This window comes from Chelonia mydas, chromosome 1, assembly GCF_015237465.2.
Source record: "Chelonia mydas isolate rCheMyd1 chromosome 1, rCheMyd1.pri.v2, whole genome shotgun sequence".
Taxonomy (NCBI): Eukaryota; Metazoa; Chordata; order Testudines; family Cheloniidae; genus Chelonia; species Chelonia mydas.
In genome coordinates, this window is record NC_057849.1 from 327316223 (window position 1) to 327338123 (window position 21901).

The 21901-nt window shown below is 41.2% G+C and overlaps 1 protein-coding gene across 4 annotated transcripts in view; it reads right to left on the reverse strand.

Annotated features, from left to right (window-relative positions):
• CACNA2D1 (calcium voltage-gated channel auxiliary subunit alpha2delta 1) overlaps positions 1-21901 on the reverse strand; it is a 659278-nt gene that overhangs the window by 118968 nt on the left and 518409 nt on the right. For all 4 annotated transcript variants that reach the window (XM_037889245.2, XM_037889243.2, XM_043552428.1 and 1 more), the window contains exons 11-12: positions 11661-11819; positions 4431-4535 (exon numbers count right to left, since the gene is read on the reverse strand). In XM_037889245.2, the coding sequence (XP_037745173.1) occupies positions 4431-4535; positions 11661-11819 (264 nt within the window). The remainder of the gene's footprint in view (positions 1-4430; positions 4536-11660; positions 11820-21901) is intronic.

Here is a 21901-nt window from a genome sequence, read left to right on the forward strand (position 1 = left end):
TTTTGCTAAGCATAGGGAGAAATGCTCAAACATGAATGCACATCATTCAAGAAAAGATACCACTACTTGGTTCTGTCTTGTGTGCATGACATGACTCAGCTGCATTTTCTTATTCTGTAATGTTATTACTGAAAAATACATAGAAACAGATTCTGATAACCTAACATCTTGAATAATGTTGGAGTCTATTTCTGAAGTTTTTTTGTTGAAGAATTGCCACTTTTAGGTCAGTTATTGAGTGACCAGAGAGACTGAAGTATTCTCCAACTGGATTTTGAATGTTATCAACATAAAACCTTCAAAAACAGACTCCAATGTGAAGCTACAGAACTGGAATTAATTTGCAAACTGGATACCATCAACTTAGGCCTGAATAGAGACTGCGAGTGGTTGAGTCATTACAAAACCTAAACTTAATTTCCCCAATACTAATTTCTCCCAACTGTTACTCACACCTTCTTGTCAACTGTCTGTAATGGGCCACTCTCTTACCACCTCAAAAGTTATTTTTCCTCCCTTGGTATCCTGCTGTTAATTGATTTATCTCGTTAGACTGACCTCGCTCTTGGTAAAGCAACCCACATCCTTTCATGTATTTCTACCAGCTCCTGTATTTTCACGCCATGCATCTGATGAAGTGGGTTCTAACCCACGAAAGCTTATGCCCAAATAAATTTGTTAGTCTCTAAGGTGCCACAAGGACGCCTCGTTATTTTTGCTGATACAGACTAACACGGCTGAATTCTGTCATCTTGAATAGAATCTCTGTCTGTAACTTAGTCCCTATTAAGTTCAATGACTACTTGTGGCATAAGTAGATTGGAGTAAAAGTACTAGAATCTGGACCATAATCATAACCAGTGAGGAGTTTTATCATTTCTTGCATGAACACAGCTTACTATATAGTCTTTAAAAGACTACATTATTCTCCGTGGCGATTTCTTTGCAAGATAAAATATTAATTTTCTAATCTTGGAATGCATGTGCCAGTGGCTTTACTTTTATCTTCTGCCAGCCTAAACTTTAATTATAGATGTTGAGAAAGAGAGACACAGATACATATACACATTTAGCATTCCAGAAATAATGTTTATCCTTGTCACCAGATAGACCATGAGCCCTTGAATTAGTACTAATAACTTTTGCATTAAGATATTACTTTGAGAAACACCAGAAACTTGCTACAATAACATGGTTATTTGTATTATGAATTCACATAGATGAATTTGCCAGTACAAATCACTGATTACCCTCATTCTATCTTTTGCTGTAATATATTTTTAAATGTCTTTAATTATATTTTGCAACCACTAATTCACCTTCAAGAATGTGAAGATGTTTACTTGATTGAAGAAGCATTTTCTTTTTCCTTGAATGAACCTTGTGCTTTTTACAAGGCACATGTCAAAAACTGTGCTCCTTGTACTTCCAGAATTACTTTGCAGTAAAGCAAGAATACAGACATTTTTGCTAGTACATTATTAGATAAGGAAAAGGAATGTTGGCATTTACTGAAACTTAAATCAGCAGATTTATAAAATTAATCAGATATGAGTCGGTTGCATTACAATTAATATCAGAAAATGTGCTTAATTGTGGCATATGTTTCAACAAAGTGGCCATTATCATCCACAAATCTTATTTAGTATGCAGTAACAAATTGTGTGACGGACAATACCCACACATTTCATTTCCCATGCATGGCTGAGGAATTTGTTGTCTTTCTTAAAGTTGAGTAGTTGGACACAATGCAGGATAGTGTGTGATTCATTTCTTAGCATTATAAAACTGTACCTGTCTTAGGACTGGACATTTTACCCTATTTCCAATCCTAAAACACAATTGCAAATGGAAAACACTAAGAAATGAATCACGCTCATTCATGCTTTTCACACAATGTCATCTAGTAACTTTTCCTTTGGTTTCATTGTGTTATAATAAATGCTATCAGGCACAGAAAAGAGGTAGGATAGCATGAAATTTCCATGAGAAGGCTGCATAGTCAGTATGCCTTAGAATTGAGTGACTACAACTCCAGCTGTAAGTGCAACGTAGCTTATTGTTAATTACCAGTTTTAAAAATACTTGGTACTTATGGACTGTCTTTCATTCAAAAGTCTTAAAGTACTACACAAAGATTAACTAAAGCTCGTAACACCACTGTAAGGGAGGCTTTATATCCATACTGCAGATCGGGAGCTAGGCCGAAAACAAGTGAAGGAACTTTTTCAGGGTCACACAGTGAGTCATTATCAGAGACCGAAACAGAGCCCTGAGTTCCTGGGCCCCAATTCAGCAAGATACATGCCCAACTTTGAGCACATGAATAGCCAAAGGAACTGTTCATGTGCTAAAGATAGCAAGCACTTCGCTGAGCTGGGGCCCTGATTCCCAGCTACTTGCACTACACTGATTACAGACCCATCAGGGGACATTGGGAGAGTTAAAACTATCTTAATTATGAAGAAACTTACATTGAAATATATTGGGTGAGGAGTCAGCATGACCTGAATAACATGACTCATAGAATCTGAGACAGTGATTTCTGCATTGTGTCCATAAGTCCTGATTGAACTATAGCACATCTTTTAGAAAGACGTGTAATCTTGATTTAAAGAGTTCAGGTGACAGAGAATCTACCACATCCCTAGGTAAGCTGTTCCAGTTTTTTACTGTTAAAAATATTCACCTTATTTCTATTGTGAACATATGTAACTTCAGTTTCTAGCTATCCTATCTACTTAGGTCTATGTCTGCTAGATTAAAAAATATTAATTGCTATTACAAAGAAAATATCAGCTGTGGAGGCGTACATATCAACAGAGATAAACAAAACAGAGAAGAGTGGTGAAATGGCATATATTAGGAACTATTAGCCAGAGCTACAGCCCTGCAAACCTGTGATCCAGAAAGCTTTAGGTAATAAATGTTCATGTACAAAACTCCCTTAACTTTTTGTCTGTTTTGTATGGGTATTACATACAGTCAGGAAAACAAATGGCTCACTGCTTAACACAGGAATACCAGTGGGGAAAAAGGGGAAAGAGTGTGCAAGTGTGTCTCTCCCCACATGAACAGAGGTGACTTGTGCAGCCTTCAGCAAGTCACTAAATTTTCCTGTATCTCATGTTCTTCATTTGTAGTACAGGGATAATAGCTATCTACAGCACTGTGGTTACAAGAAAGCTTAATGCATTATGGTTTACAAAAAGTACTCCAGGGAGAATTCTGTGCCACTGCGCATGCACAGAATTCATGTATCCTGCAGATCTTTTTTCTCTGCAGAAAATACATTTTGCTGGAGAGGCTCTGCAGTTGTGCCTTTTGCCCACCACGGCCTGCTGTGGCACCAGAGCAGAGGCAGCAGGCTCACCACTCACCGACCATAGCAGTCAGCAGTCGATAGGGAGAGAACAGAGGCTGTGCATCTCACAGTGCCCTGCCTCTGGGGCCAGGTAAGGAGGCACAGGATATGGAAGTGGGGGGGAAACAGACAGAGTGGGCACATGGGGCTGCTTGGGGGGTCACATAGACTGGAATTCAGAAGGGCTAGTGGGAGGACTGTCTGGCACAGGCTCTGAATGGGAGTGGAGGTGGAGGGACACTGGGAGGTGGGGATGGCTGAGTGGGGGTGCAGGGACACATAGGGACAGGGGCAGATGTGTCTGACTGATTGGGAGAGACTAGGGATCAGCCAGGATCTGCATGGGGGAGGTTTCCCAACAGTTGCCTCCCCCCCCGAAAAAAAACCCTGTTCCAATCTTCTCCCACCCACACCCAACATCCTCCAGGTTCACTCCCAGGTTCCTTCCCAGCAATTACTTCCCTCTCCCACAGCTCCTCTGTTACCCTGGGTTCCCCTAAGCCTGTGCACTGCTTCTGAGGGGTATGGGAAATACATTTTTATTGTAGTTTAAATTAATTATTACTCAAAGTTCTGTATGAATATGCATAGTAAGGGAACTATTTGTCAAAAAAACATTTCCTGAACCTTTTTTGTCTGTATTGTCACAAACTTGTTGGTGTTTTGAAATAAATGACAAAAATAATTGAAACTGGTGTGCTTATAATGTGTTATTTTGACAAATAAAACATGCAGAATTTTGCAGAATTTTAAAATACTTTGTGGGAGTGGAAGTGGAGGGTTTTTAATCTTTCTGGTGCAGAATTTTTAATGTGTTGGGGCAGAATTTCCCCCAGGAGTAAAAGCTTTGAGATCCATGGGTGGTAGGCAGTGTAGAAATGCAAAATATTATTTAATAATTCCATCATATTTTCACTGGTAAAATTTCTGATGGTGTATTATTCAATACTTGCATCCCAAAGATATCAGTTATTTTGAACACTTATAAAACACAAGCTTTTTCTTCCAGAAACCACCTAACTGTCCCCATTAGGCATCGTCATACCTTCATACAAAAGCCACTTACGTTTTTGTCTTTGTTGTATTTGTGGAAAATCTCTTGTGCTCTTTCTTCACCACCATCAGTAAACAACATAATGATCTTATTGCAGTTAGCTCTAGAGACACTGTGCTGTAAGAGATTCAAAGAGAAGTATCCTTTTAGTCCTGGCTCTCAAAAAAAATGCAGAAGTGTAATATAGTTCCCAGAAACATAGTTCAGCTCTGAAGGGCAAGGAATGCCTCTTTTTTTATGCCTTGTGCAGAGGAAAGCACATTACTTAAGTACTAATGCGTTAAAACCTGACCTCACTGGGTATGTTTACACTGCAATAAAATGGCCTCCCTGGCTGGCCCTGGTCAGCTGACTGGGGCTCGTGGGTCTTGGGCTGAGGGGCTATAAAACAGGAGTGTAGACCTTCGGGCTTGGGCCGGAGGCTGGGCTCTAGGACCCAGTAATGGAGAATGGCAAAGCTCCTGCTGACCTCAATGGAGCAAGGATTTCACTCAATAAGTCTGCCTCCAAATGTAGTATTTCTAAGTCTATATCCTGCTTTTTGTCACCAAGATATTAGTATTATTAGTGCATCACTACTGACAGAGCCTTCCTTCACTCTTTAAGAGCCAAATTACGGTACACCTCAGATCTGACCAAAAGGAACATTGTGGTAATCAGGTATGTTCCACCCAAAGAAGCATAAGAGAGCTGCATGAATGGGGTTGTTTGGGGTGGAAGTAAATTGCATATTTGTTAAAACAAAACATGCAGATCAAACCATGGTCCCAAATTCTCTTCGCTGGATGCCTGAATGTGACTCAGACAGTGGATATCTTGCATATGCAGTTCAAAAAAGGGGGCATTTTCACTCTACCCTTCAGGTTTACATGACGTGACTCCCTCCTTCCTTCCACGCTCTGGAAATTTGAGGTGGCCATTGATGCTTCAACTCATGGGAGTCCAAAGAATGTCTCAAGTTGGAATCCCAAGTGCTGAGCCAGTCAAACTCTCTGGCCACTAAATTAGTCCTTAACAAACCGAAGATCTAAGGTAAATAAATTACCACTCAGCTCCCAGTGAACTTATCCTTACATTTAAGTCTTACAAATTCAGGACCATGTTTTGTTTTGTTTTATTTTTTGTTACATTTCTTCAGAATCAGCTCAGTTTTCCTCTTTTATATTTGCTGACTTTTTTTTTTTTTTACACCAGAGCACACGTTTTGCCGGCTTACACAAAGTGGGGTAGGTTTTCACCAAGGTTACCTGGCTACTTGGGGGAACAAGAAAACCCCTGCTCCTCTGAGTCTCCTGTTCAATTGCAACACCAGTGGAGGGGAGGTGCTGCGCACCCCAGATTCCTCTCTGTAAGCAAGCAGGCTGGGAGGCGATGGGATTGGGAGGAGCCCTGGCTCAGATCCCTAATTCACTAGTCAATGGAGCTGGCAGAGCAACAGGGAGAAGCAAGCTGCTCATGAAAAAAGGTGACATAACTTTCTCTACAATGAAAACAAGGGAGAAGTGAGGAGAAATTCTGACCCTCTGCATCACAAGTCATCCAGCGGTACGCTCCTGGGGTGCTGAAGCTGTGCAATGTCCCTAACAGAGGAGAGACCATAATGTAATGATCTGGTCCTCACTGGTTAATTGATGAGCACTAGTGAAGCTACTTAATTATATAATTCTATAGTACTCTCAGCAAATTCTGGCATTAACAAATCAAAATTCTTTACTTGCTATTACTTCATTTTTACTAAAACTAATTCTGTACGGACCTTTTGACATCAGAAGCTCAGTTTTCAAGAGGCACCTCTTCTAATGAAGGACAGAACTGAGCCTTATGAATTTTCTTACCAGTAATGATGAATAAAGAAATTTGAAATCATTGCATTAATATCACTCCTGTCACCACTGTAAGTTTGATTTGGAAATAGAAAATGGAGGATCACTTTTGCTTGTAAAATACAATATACAATACATAGCTTTGGGCTGCTGCTTTTTTATATTAAAAAAGTAATAAAACTAGAACAGGTACTTTATAAATATTGAAAAACACCTACCTGCTTAATGATTTAATACATTCCAAAATAAATTCATAAGGGCACCGCACAAATAATTGACTGGAGGCCCAAATCCTGGTCACCTTACTCTCACAAGGTGTTCCATTGATTTAAAAGGACAACCTACACGAGTAAGGTAAAACAGATTTGGTCCTTGTTCTACTGGGCCGAACTCTGTACTGACTTACTTGGTGGTTTAAGTTAGACATCTAGTGTGCATCTATATAACATCATAAGAGTGCAAAGTACTTTACTGTTCCTACCCCAAAAGAGCTTACTGTGGGACTATTAGCACATGTATTATGGTGCTGAGATAGAATTGATAGATGTAATGGAAACTTACATTTTTATTAGCCAATCAGGACTGGAGACCCAACAATATACAAATGTAGATTAAAAAATGGTCCCCTGCCATTGTCACATGCAATCTCATTAACAGAAATCTTGCCCAGATCAGGCTGTAATGAGTGGTTGAAACTAAGGGGAGAAGGAGCGGGAAGGGAGGATGGTGATTATATTGGAATTGGGTGGTTGCTGTAGTTTGTCACATATGCATCTTGATGTACAGCTTTGGTTCTTTCACTAGGGCAAAGGAGGTCTAACTTCACTCTCTTGCTGAAAGGGTGATGGAAAACGGGGGTTCTGCCAGTAAAAATAAGTGTGTCCCGCACAGTGACTGCAGGACAGCCTACTGTCTCCTAAAGTAAAGAAGTGATATGAAACTGGTGCCTGTGTGTATTATTTAAATACAATATATATATTGAAAATGTATTCTTCATACCATAGCCATACTAAATCATGATATTTTACATCAGAGTTGTGTTTATATAATTGATATATAATAATGGGTTCATGTGTGTTGGGACAGGATCTCTCTTCACACTGCGATAAATGGCGTCTACTCTGCATTAACACCATTGCTACTTAGAGAAGAATTTTCTCCAGAATATATAATTAACTGCACACTTTATCATATCTATTGCTATAAATACAAGAATCATATTATCCATACATCCTGTTTAGTTTAAATATAACTAAATGTTCTATTTTATATTTAATTATACATTTTGCAATATTGGTGATATATTTTTCATATCTATATCTAGATAGCCAATATTGCAAAATATAATATATATTTGCTACGTATTAACAGTAGTCTCCTGCATTGTGATGTAGCGTTATTCTGTACTACCATACTTTCCCTGTTTCCCTAGAGTCCCTTTGTGTGGTAGTCTAAGCAATTACAAGAGGAACTTTTCCTCTTTCTTTCCTGTTCCTTCTGGGTTTATCTTCACGAACACTGTGTTAGTGAGCAGGTTTATGCAACATTCCTTACCTGTCAATTACATCAATCTATATTACAGCACAGCTAGGGTCGCCAACTTTCTAATCACACAAAACCGAACACCCCTGCTTCTTCTCTGAGGCCCCACTCATGCCCTCCCCTTCGCTGAGGCCCCACCCCCGCTCGCTCCATCCCCACTCCCTTCGTCGCTCACTCTTTCCTACCCTCACTCACTTTCACCGGGCTGGGGCAGGGGTTTGGGGTGTGGGAGGGGGTATGGGCTCTGGGCTAGGGCCGAGGATGAGGGGTTTGGGGTACAGGAGGGGGGGCTGGGCTGGGGTGTGTGAGGGGCTGGGGATGAGGGGTTTGGGGTGCAGGAGGGGTCTCTGGGCTGGGCCAGGGGGCTGGGGTGCAGGGTCCTGGCAGCACTCACTGCGGCTCCAAGGAAGCAGCTGCCAGGTCCCCGTGGCCTCTGGGTGTATGGGCGGCCAGGCAGTTCTGTGCGCTGCCTTCGTGCCCAGAGGTGCCACCCCCTACAGCTCCCATTGGTCATGGTTCCCAGCCAATGGGAGCTGCAGAGCCGGTACTCTGTGTGGAGGCAGTTTGCGGAGCCTCCTAGTCCCTGGCTGCCCCAGCGCCTAGGGGCCACAGAGACTGGCGTCCATTTCCAGGAACAGCATGGAGCCAGGGCAGATAGGGAGCCTGCCTTAGCTCTGGGCCCCCACTGCACCGCTGACCACACTTAAAGAGCCGCCAGAGTTCCTTTTCGACTGGGCATTCTGGTTGAAAACCGGATGCCTGGCAACCCTAAGCACAGCCCACTTAACCTCCCAGCAGCATAGGGAAAAAGAAGACTGTCCTCTGCCCGTGTGCAGACGCGTGCACCTTGCGTCTGACTGAATACGTGTAAGGGGTGCTATTTAATTTCTGCTGTCCCTCCCCCGAATCTCTGAGTGGGAGGCTCCACTCTCACAAACGTATGGGTCTGCACAAGGGGTGGGGGAATCTTTTATGGGTTCCCTTCAAAACAGGCATATTTCCATTCCCTCTCCTACCCCAAGGAGCCAGCAGGGAAGGCACAGATTCCCTTACACGGCTGGGCTGGTTGTAAAATTCACAGTTCAGCCCATTGTGATGGTTTGGCCACACCATGTCAGAGATTTATAACTAAGTTAAAACATCATTAACTTACACGTGAGTTTAATTTATACCTTTTCTCCATTTTCACTGTAGGATTTGATTCATCTTGTCAGAGATTCGTCTATTAAAGAATTCATGCTACCATCTGACAAGATGTAATATCATGTCTCAGATGAAGATGAAAATGTGCTAAAATACATCAGAAACCCGAATGATTTTCTTGATGCTACATAATGACAGGATGTCTCTCTATTGTAAAAAACCTTTCTGACCCCCCTCTTAGGATGCTAACTCTGTCTTCCATTCTTTATTTTATTTTATATTTTTAAACTTCAACTAAGCAAGCAAATAGGTAGCCATCTTTTTTTTCTTTAATGAAGGTGCTACTATGTTCATTTTGTGGATAAAATTGCTTTACTTTGAAATAATTATCACACCCTTAAAAATTGAGTTACCTTACCTTTATTTCTGGAATATAGCTTGATGCATGAAACTCTATGAATGCATCTTGCTCAATGAGTTTTCATGTAATTGGGGAAGGAAAAAGTGAAGCAATGCAAAAACCTCCTACTTGGAATCACAATAGGCCACAAAGTGATTTATAGAAAAATTCCTTCTATAGTATTCATTACAATAGGGTAAAAATTAATTGTATCACCAAATCTAAAGAACATTGAGTAAAGATTCCTTCGCAAATATAATGTAGAAGAACAGTAGATAACACCGACTCACAAACCAGCACATCAGTGTTACTAATGGCGTGCCTTAATTTATTTCAAAGATTATATTAAAATATTTATTTCCATCCAGCAATATTTCTAGAAAGGAATTTTCCTTTAGGCACAAAGAAGGCAACACTTGTTTAAGCGTGAGAGTGAGTTCAAGTAGTTGTCATCCACAGCCTACGTAATTATAATAAGACCTTGACCTTTTAAAATATTTGGCATCCTTGGAACTTATTACAAAGTTGACCTGTTTGAAATCATGAACATAAAATAAAAATAACCATATTCATAAGCATGTTATCTTTATAAATCTTCATTATCTGATCCTATGTAATTTTATATGCTTATCTCTAGAGTCTATAGCCGACTCCATCAACAGCTCTTTATTTCTCCAGTCAATTGTATCTGCCAGAATCTGGAGTGGACAACTGCAATTCTTTAACCTCACTAATCTCTTAAATTCCCCAAATATACATGTCCACCACATCCATCCATCATTCACATGCTTACAGAACATTCTGTGGGCCTCAAAATACCCATAATCTCAGCAACAACTAATACACGTTCGTCCAATAACAACCATCGACCCATCTTCTTCTAGTATTTTATTTCTTTTTACCTTTGCATTTAGCTTTAAGAACAAGTGCATCTTATGACTTTGCTGTATTCATTACTTTCCAATTAGAACTTCTATTACTACTTCCTAGTGATTATTTGTTAAGTGCTAAGAATATACTCTGTTCCCTATCAAACATAACCCACAGAGTGTCTCTGCTCTGAGGAACATACAGCTCTAAACAAAACTCCTTGTGTCCTCTTAGCTTTCTTCCGTTATTGCTCTAACATGCCCACAGTCAGAGAGGGACAGAAGTGATATCAGTCTCAAGTTGGACTAAACGATTTAAATAGCCATTTTAACCTTCCGCTTAAAGTTTCATATAATCAGCAGCAGAGGGCATTGAATCCTTTATCCCGCCCACACTGAGTTGGTCTGAAAATATTCTTGCAAATATTATACTGATTTTTTCCATCAAAATTTCAGTTGGATGGAAATTTTCCAACCAGCTCTGTTCCCATGGCATGATACAGAGTGACAGGAGAGGTGCCTAGGTCCAGCAGGTAGCTGATGAGTGGAGAAAGAGACGGAGGCCTCTATTGAAGGAGATCATTAGAGTCAATAATGTTTCACCAGGAATGAATTCAGCCCATTCTGTTTAGTAGGCCAGATAATAAGCTGGTGTTAACTGGCATAGCTCCATTTACATCATCTGAAGAGCTGACCCATAGTTGTTTTCTGAATATTCAGAACTATACAAGTATTTTGATTAAGTACATTAAATATTTTTAAAAGAAACAATAGTAAATAAACTGATTATGGCAAGTTGGGAATATTATTTCACTATACTACTAATTAGACAGACACTGTGTGGGTGCAATATGGGAATAGGTAACAGAACCAAAAGATGGAGACAATGCATTTCCCCATGGGTGAGATTGATTCCTTTCTCCCTTCCATGTTTTAAATAGTTTGGAACAGTCTCTTTCCACTACCTAATATCCCTTTGCTAGCTAATAATTCTTTGCAACCAGACAAGCATGCACTAGGTATAAAATAAATTAAATCAGGAAAGGTAGATGCATTAAACATGACTGAGGGACACTCTAAACCAGGGTTTAATTGAAATATTAATCTGAGATGTAATAACATACTTTCTTCTTTGAAAACTGGCAGCAATGCAGCCAGTACTGAAGCCATGTGGCAAGTGGGAGAAAAGCCCATTGAAAAAAGAAGCTCAAAGTGAAACAAAAACAGTACATCACAGTGACAAACAAGTTTCCCCTTCACAAATCTTAACAAATCAAGCTGAGTGGAGCTCTACTAAGGGAAAGCATGCTGATGGGATACATTTGCTTGCTAAGTAATTGCATCATAAAATATATCACACTGTTTACTACTTGTGGAGCATTCAAAGTGACCATCTGGACATTAAAGTTCTATTATCACAGATCAATAGTATAACAGCACAGAGGGAAAACTCTGTAATACTTACATTTAGCAACTGTTCAAAAGCATAGCTAAAGCCTTTCTTGTAGTCAGTGATTCCTTTAGCTGAGATTTTGTAGACTGCCTCTTTCAGCTTCTTCTTGTTCCTCACATTAGCTTGGACAAGATGATTAAAGCAACTGACGTTCTGAGCGTTATTGTTAAACTGCAAAAGAAGTAATAAAGAACATTAAAGCCAAGAATGTTGGCTTAATTTCCTTTTTTGCTCCATATTTCTAAGTGCTGAGGGCCAGATGTTGCCTTCAGTCCATACATGCGACTCCTAGAAATGGGTGACCCTGAAAAGATTCAGAAGATGCAATAACGCACACAAACATTTGGATACTTATCACAACTTTATCCAGAACATCAAAGTCTCTTGAAACTTCAAATTTGGGCAGCAAATGTTATGACTCTCTCCAATTTGTCCACTAAAGTGTAGTGCCCAGCTGAGGCCTGTACTGTTCTACTTGGCACTGGTGAGGACTCAGCTGGAGTTACTGAGTCCAATTCTGGGCACTATGCTTAAGGAAAGATGTGGACTAACTGGAGAGAGTCCAGAGGAGAGAAACAAAAATGATAAAAAGTTTAGAAAACCAGACCTATGAGGAAAAGGTAAAAAAACTGAGGAAGTTTAGTCATCAGAAAAGATTACTGCGGGTGGAGGGGACCTGATAACAGTCTTCAAATATGTTAAGGCTGTTCTAAAGAGGATATTGATCAATTTTTCTTCAAGTCTGAAGAGGACTGAAGGTAGGACAAGACATAATGGGCTTAATCTGCAGCAAGAGAGATTTAGGTTAGATATTAAGAAAAATGTTCTAACTATAATGATAATTGAGCTCTGGAATAGGCTACCAAGGGATGTTGTGGAATCACGGGAGGTGTTTAATAAGAGGCTGGACAAACACCTGTCAGGGATGGTCTAAGTTCACTTGACATTGCCACAATGCAGGGGGCTGGACTTGATGACTTCCTGAAGTCCTTTCCAGACCTACATTTCTGTGATTTTATGAAAATGGATATTCAGTCCTTTACTTCTAAGACCAGATCCAAAGCTGAAATAAGCAGAAAAACTCTGACTGGAGTTTCAATGGCCTTTGGTACAGACCTTACCAGTCGAACAGAAGTAGGAAGTTCAGAGGCATAGAAAAAATGCAATAAAATTTAAAAAAAAAAAAAATTGGGGAAAAAAGGTTGAAAGTTCCTTGAAACTTTTACTCCTTGGAAAAGGTGTGAGTCAAGTTTTAGGTTGCTTCTTATTTTATCCAAACCCAGCTGGCCCACCCCGAAACCTATCATCACACAACGGGAGCTGCAAATCAAGATCAATTGCTATATATGGCCCACAAAAAACAAAACACTCTTGGCAAAAATAAGCACATCACAGAATAGATATACATAACAAGGCAATTTTTAAACCAGGTTTCCATTTGTGTATTATGCACATGCTTTTATTTTTTAGTGCTATCACCCATGACTCTTGGACACCACTGTGCTAGGTGTGGTACAAACGCTATCCTATATTGCCTGAACATCTCTTTTACATTCAAAAACAAGTACAGTTGACATATATTATCAAAAAAATGTTTTCCTGCCCAAAGAAATTTTAATTGGTTTGACTGAACATAAATACTAGGCACAACAGATACTTGCCATTTTATATGCTTCAAAATTCTCACTAAAGCTGTTTCCTACCACTCTATAAGTGTATGGGGCCTTAAAGAGAATGCCAATCATGTAAAGTTACCTTTGCATAACTCAGCATCAAGCCCCAGGAGTTTAATTCTGTCCTTACATCCTGAACACCTCTATTCAACCCACTTGTGTTGCACTGAGGGTAAGTAAATAAGAGGAGATTTTGACCATTGATTTTACATATTTTGCTGGGATGCTGAAACCATTTCTATTTTCTTACGGTATGGTAAATTCAAAATTAAAAACACCAAAAACTGATTTTTCTGACACAACAGGTTTGATTTAAACCAAAGAAGTAAAGAAATTCAGAGTGCCAGTTTATAAACACACCTCATTTTATCCAGGTGCTAACAGAGCACATATATAATGGGTAAATACTAAAGATGTGCAAAAATTTAACACACACACACACACACACCCAACTCCCAAACAGGACAAAACACCTGATTCTAGTACAAACCCAGAGTTTGAGTGGAATTCTGAGCAAACCTGCCAAGTTGTTATATTTGGTGTAAACATTATAAAACTCATTGGCTATAAAGTGTTTCAACCCCAGATCAGGAATTTCTAGTTTTAATGGTTCACTTGTACCTGAAATCAAAGCAAAATTCAGGGGTGCAAAATCCAAGCAGACCCAAACCAAAAAGAGATTCCTACAACCCCATAGGAATTTGGTGACACCCCACAAAAAAAGATTTTTCTCTGCTGCTCCTCTATCCATGTATAATATACCAACCTAGAGTATAGAATTTTATGAGAGTCTCCTTCTAGTAGTTAGATGCAGTGACTACACCAGCTTCCTCTTTTTTCACAACTAAGAGTGCGCCTGTTGCTCACAGAAGCCTCTGGTTTTAGTGGTGGTGATCTGCAGACTGAGTCCCCATTGACAGGTATGGTGTTTGCACATTACAATTAAGGATATAGCATTAACTTTAATTACTCATCTTAACTTTGATTTTTGTTTGTGTTGTCAGCTCCTTTCAGTATAGCAATCTTTTTATGACTGAAAGTCAGATTCTAAAGTTTATCCTTGAACCATCAAGTCCTTTTCTTATATCACACAGTGGAGACTGATAAATAAAAGCATAAAACTAAAGAGAAAGAACCTCTGGAAGAAAAATACAAACATCACTCAGGACTGTACATGGATGGATAGCATATATCACTTTGTGTGTATCAGTGACTGCAAACATTCACCTGTATTTGAAACAAGATAAATAGATACAGAGATAACCTAACAGCACAAACAGTTTGAATGCCACTCAGATGTTATTTCTGATGTGTTGGAGGAATATATCATAGCCAGTCAGCTATTTGTATAATTGTTCAAATACATACAACACAGTATATTCATTTGACATTTGTGTCCTACTATTTTTGAATATACATGTATACACAATGCTAGCAGGAGATGCACATTATTAATTATAGTTCTAAGCATAGAAGGAATATTGGCACATAATCATATTAGGATGCCAAGCTCTGTTATCATTCTCAAAAGTGACAATATTTTGTGTTTTATATATTTTGTATGTGGTATAAAAAATATCCTTTGTGCTCTGATCAGAGCAAATTTTTTTATCGTACATTTCAGGATTGACTTGCATGAAGAAGCCCAACACCACACACTGAGGAGATAGCACTCTCTCTAATTATTTTATAGGTCTAATTACTTTAGCTGTCTGTAGTTACCATTTTCCTACCAACAATGAATTTAGGCAAATTTGAATTTATAATCAGGACAAAGCTACTGTAGACATCTGTTCAGGGAGTGAGTCAGGTTATTAATATTTGCAAATATCGAATTCTTGAAAAATCTGTTCACTCATTTGCATTACATGGAAGACAAAATATGTGCTTACATTTTGTGATCATACTGTACTATTCATTCAACTACATTAAATATTGTAGAAACATGTTGATTCACAGTGTATATAGGTAGCGTGAGTGTGTGTGCAATGAAGAGGATGACATTTGCCTCCAACACAGTCTATTAAAGGCATAATAAAATTAAATAAATGAAAACAAGAATATTAGAAAATGATTCCGTAGTTGTAAAGTATAGACTGTTTAGCTCTGGATTTCATTTGCTGTGAAGCAATTGTTTATACTATGGTTGTATTTGTTAGCTACCATAGGCAGGGCTGGCGGCAGTGCCATCTGGTATTATTATCTGACTCTTCGCATTATAAAGCCCTGTTTTCAGTTACTTAGAACTTTGCCAGATTTTAACTGTTCAGGCTGAAATTTTATATGCTGGGTGTCAGCCTTAGGCTGCTTTTAAAATAAAGTTTCAGGCAAGACATTTCAGTCATTTTGAAAAACAAGATTAGTGAAAAATATATCCCTCACCAGGTCCCTCATGCAAGGCTCTTAAGCAAATTAAGCAATCCTGGGATTTGGGGGAACATCCTCTCATGGATCAATAACTGGTTAAAAAATAGAACACAAAAGGTAGGAATAAATGGTCAGTTTTCACAATGTAGAGATGTAAGTAGCGGGGTCCCTCAAGGATCTGTAATGGGACCATTGCTGTTCAACACATTCATAAATGATCTGGAAAAAGGGTTGAATAGTGAGGTGGCAAAATTTGCAGATGATACAAAATTACACAAGATAGTTAAGTCCAAAGCTGACTGAGAAGAGTTACAAAGGGATCTCACTGAACTGTGTGACTGGATGACAAAATGGCAGATAAAATTCAGTGTTGATCATTATAAAATAACACCAACGATACATACCAAATGGATGGGTCTAAATTAGCTATTAGATTCTTGGAGTCATTGTGGAGAGTTCCTTGAAGACAACCACTCAATGTGCGGCAGCAGTCAAAAAAGGCTAAGAGAATGTTAGGAACAACTAGGAAAGGGATAATGTCACTATATATAAATCCATGTCATGCCCAGACCCTGAATACTGTGTGCAGTTCTTGTCGACTCATGTCAAAAAAGATATATTAGAATTGGAAAAGATGCAGAGAAAGGCAACAAAAATGATGAGGGATATGGAACAACTTCCATACAAGAAGAAATCAAATGACCGGGACTGTTCAGCTTAGAAAAGAAACAACTAAAGGGGAAATATGATAGAGGTCTATAAAATCATGAATGGGATGGAGAAAGTGAATAAGGAAGTGTTATTTATTCCTTCGCATAATACAAGAACTAGGGGTCATTCGATTAAATTAATAGGCAGCAGGTTTAAAACAAACAGAAGGAAGTACTTCTTCACACAATACACAGTAAATCCATGGAACTTGTTGCCAAGGACATTGTGAAGGCCACAAGTATAATTGGGTTTACAAAAAAATTAGCTAAGTTCATGGTCCATCAATGGCTATTAGCCAAGATGATCAGGGACACAACCCCATGCTCTGGGTGTCCCTAAACTTCCAACTCCCAGAAGCTGGGAGTGGATGAATCACTCTATAATTTCCCTCTTCTCCATCTCCCTGAAACATCTGGCACTGGGCAATGTCAGAGACAGGATACTGGGCTAAATGGACCATTAGTCTGACCTAGTATAACAATTCTTATGTTGTTGTGCCATATTAATTCTGGTGATCTTTTCTTTGAGGAGCTCTAGTGTCCCCAGACTTTGGAACAGGGACTTGACATTTGGCAGGAATGGCCTTTGTGTCAGGGATGTGTCTTTTACTGTCCCTGCGAAACTCTGCTCAAATTTGACCAAGTTATAAGCCTTTGAAAAATCAGTTCACAGTTGCTAAGTGGAGACTTCTTAGAGTTTAGCAGGTAAAAATCTCTAAACAGTCTGTCCTCAATGAGCATGCTCCAGCACCTCACAGTTCCTGCAGGTAACCAGACTACACATGCGCCCTCACCACAGAATGACTGTTCCAGGCCAGCGTTAGAGGGGAGAAGCTGAAACTGAGAGCTGGGTGCCACTCTCTCCTGAGCTGTCAATAACCCCTCTCTTGGTGCACAGGCAATGTGGAGGAGGAAGCTGCCGGACACAAAGAGTTGGACTGAGATAGAAAGGAGTAGATTGGGACAAGGAGCCTGGTGAGACTGGGACTGGAGGTGGCAGGGAGTCTGTGAGTTCGTGGTGGGTGTCCAGGAAAGGCTGGGCACACAGAACGGAACTGAGGGCCAGAGGCATAGGGGAGGCTGGGACTGGTTGTGCAGGGAGACTGAGTGCTGGGGAGGGAAATGGAGGAGGTGGGCTGAGATCAGACGAGAAGGCAAGATGCAGGGGAAGAACTGGGATTGGCTGGGCAAAGAGACTGGGACCAAGAGCCAGAGAGAGGGGATACTAGGACAAGGTACCAGGGAATGGTTGGGGTAGGGGACAGATTGGTTGAGGAAGCCAGGGAGGCAGACTAGGACTGGGAGCTAGTGGTGATGGTGAAACAGGAGTTTGTGTGGTGGGGGCAACGGAAGGCAAGCAAGGTAAGATGAGGAGGGGGAACTGAAACTGGCTGGGCAAGGAGACAATCAATGGGTTGAAGAAAACTGGGACTCAGACAGCAAGAGAGAGAGAGAGAGAGAGAATCTGGAGGAGAGACAAGGAATGGCTGGGCAAAAACAAATGGAACTAGGATAAGAAGCTAGGGGAAGTGAAGAAATAGAACTGGGACAGTGATAGGATGGATAGGTCAGAGGAGAACGGGTCCCCCTCAGGGGGAATGTGCAGAAGAGTCTGTGACTACTACAGCACACTCCTCCCAGAGCCTTGAATGGATCACAAGTTTCCTGTGGCTCACCATTCTTCCTTTGTCAGCAAACATATGTGAAACCCACGGGCATCCCCCTCTCTGTACATGTAGCTACATGCCAAAGTGAAAAGGCAGGCTGCGTCCACACTGTGGTGTGTAGTTACACGCAACACTGAAAAGCTCTGGTGGGGAGAGGCAGAGGGGACTCCAGCAGCAAGGAGTTGGCAGAGTCTTTCCCTGCTGCCAGAGCCTAGCTACACACAGCTTGCTCCTCACTGCAGGTGAAGACTCTGGTGGGAAGGAGACAGCAGGGAAAGACACCAGCAGCCAGCTGCCATAGCCTTTCCCTTCTGCCTCCCCTGTGTCAGAGCCTTCACTACCACGTGTACGTATACACAGGATAGACACAGCCCACTCCTCGCTGCAGGGAAAGACTCCACCGGGGGAGGCAGCAGGCAAAGGCTCCAGCAGTGAGGAGTAGCCAGAGCCTTTCCCCACCCCGCCTCTCCCCGCCTGAGCTTTTCCCTATTGCCAGAGCTTTCCCTTGTGGCAGGGAAAGGCCCGAGGAGCAGATATGACAAACCCACGAAAACACGCAGAAATTGGGCTTGTTTTTGGCTTAATTGGCTTGTAAGTTGCTTGTTGGGTAGTTTTTGGCTTGTAGCTTGTTGCAGCTTTTTTTTTGTTTGATCGGCTCCTGGAAAGCAGGGGCAAGGAGAGGCAAAGAAAGGAAAGGGGCAAGCAGGGGCAAAGTGGGGAGAGAGTCAGGGGTGGACAGCAGGCTCCCCACAGTCCCAGACTGCATGCTGGAGGGATCTAGTCATATAGAGTGTTGGGTTCTTAGGGATTGGCTTGTTTTGGCCTTGTTTTGAAATGGGATTAGCTTGATTTTTGGCTTATTGTGAATGTCGGGGTGCTTATTTACCGTGTGAAAGTTGGCAACTGTGCCCAGCAGCTGGACACTCCCTTGCTTAAAAATTGCAGTGTAGATGTTGGAAACATTCCTCGGGTATGTAGAGCGCCAGGTAGCATCTATAACCTACGCTTCGGGTGTGTCTTTACTCGCCTAGGCAGTGCCTCACCACCTACACTGGTATGTACACCTGTGCAAGGGGGGCATGCACCGCACACACTGCCATAAGTATAGACGTAGCGATAGAGAAAGACAACACATTACTGCTGTCAGTTACTCTGTTAGCTCTAATGGCAGAGGTCTGTGTGGTGGAACTAAAGGTTCCCACCTAAGATCCCTCTAAACTGCGTGGCCGCGCAGCAGGCTATAAAGGGCCGTGCAGCCACAGGGGCCTGGAGAGGAGAGAAGCAGGGCGTGGGTGGGGACTGGGAAGGAAGCAAGTTGGGGTGTGCGGGACTGCTGCGGGCCCCTTCCCTGGAGCTCTGCGCTGCTGGCAGGGAGAAAGGGGAGGGGCCCCTCCCCCGGAACTTGCTGCTGCTGCTGCAGCCAGGGAGAGGGGTTGGGGGAGTCTTCTGGCCTGGGGCAGCCTGCACCCCAAACTCCTCATCTCCGGCCCCACCCCACAGCCCGCACCCCAGCCCTCGGCCCCAGCCCAGAGCCCCCTCCATCACCCTGAAGCCCTCATCCATGGCCCCACCCCAGAGCCCGCACCCCTACCCCCAGCCCAGAGCCCACTCCTGCACCCCAAACCCTTCATCCCCAGCCCAACTGCAGAGCCTTCAGCCCCAGCCAGAGCCCTCACCCCACACACCCAAACCCGAGCCTCCTCCCGCACCACAAACCCCTCATGCCCGGTCCCACCCCATGACCCCAGAGCCAACACCCCCAGCCAGAGCCTGCACCCCAACCCTCTGCCCCAGCCCACACTCTGAAGCCCTCAGCCCCATCCCCGCCATACATAACCTCCATATTGGTGCACATAACAAAATTCATTCCGCCGATGCACCTAAAAAATTAGAGGGAACACTGGATCCTGGCAGATGACCCATGTAGGTTTTAAAAGATGCCACATGATACAATTTCTAATGTCTAATTTGCTTTTTAAAAAAACCTAGGAAACTACACTCTCAAAAACTATATTGAAAGAATATTAGGATTGCCAAGTCAAGCACTCAATAGTTAGGAAATGTCTGAATTAAGGTTTCCTATACTATCTTACTTTGATTCCCTTGTGCATATGCATTATGATACTGTTTTTAAATACATGCTTACACACTAATTCTTACACAGCCCCCTGGCTCATTAAGTATACAGGATAGATCTGCACAGGGGACAAATCAGAACTGGCTGTTGTTTGTAGGACCTTCACCTTCTTAGTTGCAGAATTCGGAAGGTGTGTGGAAAATGAGGCAAGGAATTGCAGGAAGAGAAAGGATGGTCTCATGGTTAAGGCAGTGAAATGCTGCCCTGGAGAACCAGATTATATCCCTGACTCTGCCATTGGCTTCCTATGTGATACTTGGAATGTCACTTAAACCAAACTAATTGTGGTTGGTCACTAATTGTGTGAGTTCCTCATTATCTGGTGCCAGGTCTGATTTACAGAAGTTCTGAACACTCACAGCTGCAACTGAAATCAATCGGAGCTGTACTTTGAATACATGAAGGAGTATATAATGCTAAATATTCTAAATAATTAGATCCTAAACATCTCAAATTAGGTACTCAAAATTAATGGATGCTTTTGTCCTTCATCTCTCTGTGCCTCAGCTCCCCAACTATAAAATGGGGATAATAATTTCTTCATCTCATGTGAAGATAAATTAATCAATTGATTGTGAAGTACTGAAATACTATTATTATGAGCACCATAGAAAATCCCATAAGGAAATTAATAATTCTGTTTTCTGAACAATGAGGATAAATAGCTGCTCATAAAGTATGCTCCATCCATTCTGTGCATAGACTGAGGCAGTGGTGCCCTGGAAAAAATAGCTTGTGATCATGTAATTAAATACGGTATCACAACACACACACACCTGGTTGATGAATTGTACAGGCAACCTTTAGTGTGGCATTTCCTAACTTTTTTTTTTTTTAATTCTTGGCTTTACAACCTTAATGTTCTTCTAATATAGTTTTTTTTTTGGGTCCAACATGCACTCACACACACAATTTTCCAGTAAATTAATTATTACCTCTGAATCTTAGATGTAGTTAAAATATATATGTTAATTATAGGGTTTGTCAAATTTACAATATACGTCAAAGCAATATGACAACAGATAATTACAGACAAGGACCAATTTCTTCACTAGTGTTTAAGAAAAATGTGTAGCAACCCCCTGTGTTTAAAGCAAGCATCTCAGGCCTGTGATATCATAAGCAGTTATGGAATGATACCAAAGGAAACAATGCATAAGGTGGTTTCCAAGAGGCAGAGCGTAAGTGGATAAGGTGATCTCTATTTAAAGAATTCCTGACCATACACATATGTTCTATATTGTTACTCAATACATGCTCTTAGGTTACTTACGAAGTACTTTAGTTTTCAATGCCCTGAAATCACGTATGTGTGGATGTGTACTGCAGAACTGGCAACTACCATATCAACACCAATTGTAGAAGACATATGAATTACTAGCAGGTATTAGCAGTGCTCTGATCATGCACCATTTTAAATCAATGGGAGTTTTTCCATTGACTCAGTAGGAACAGGTCCAAGGCCATAAAGAAAGACATGATTTTGGATAATGAAAATAGATAAGTTGAAAGGAAAAACTCTTGAGGTATTACCACCACTTGCAACTGGTACTTCAGTTTTATTTTAGGTTTGGTATTAAAAAATACTGCTGATTGTATTTCTGTTGTTCTCATACACAGTCATGGCTCTGGGAACTTGAATGACGATCAGGCCTTAAAACTGATGAAAAGGTCCCTCCCCCGCCCTCCTGCTTCTTAG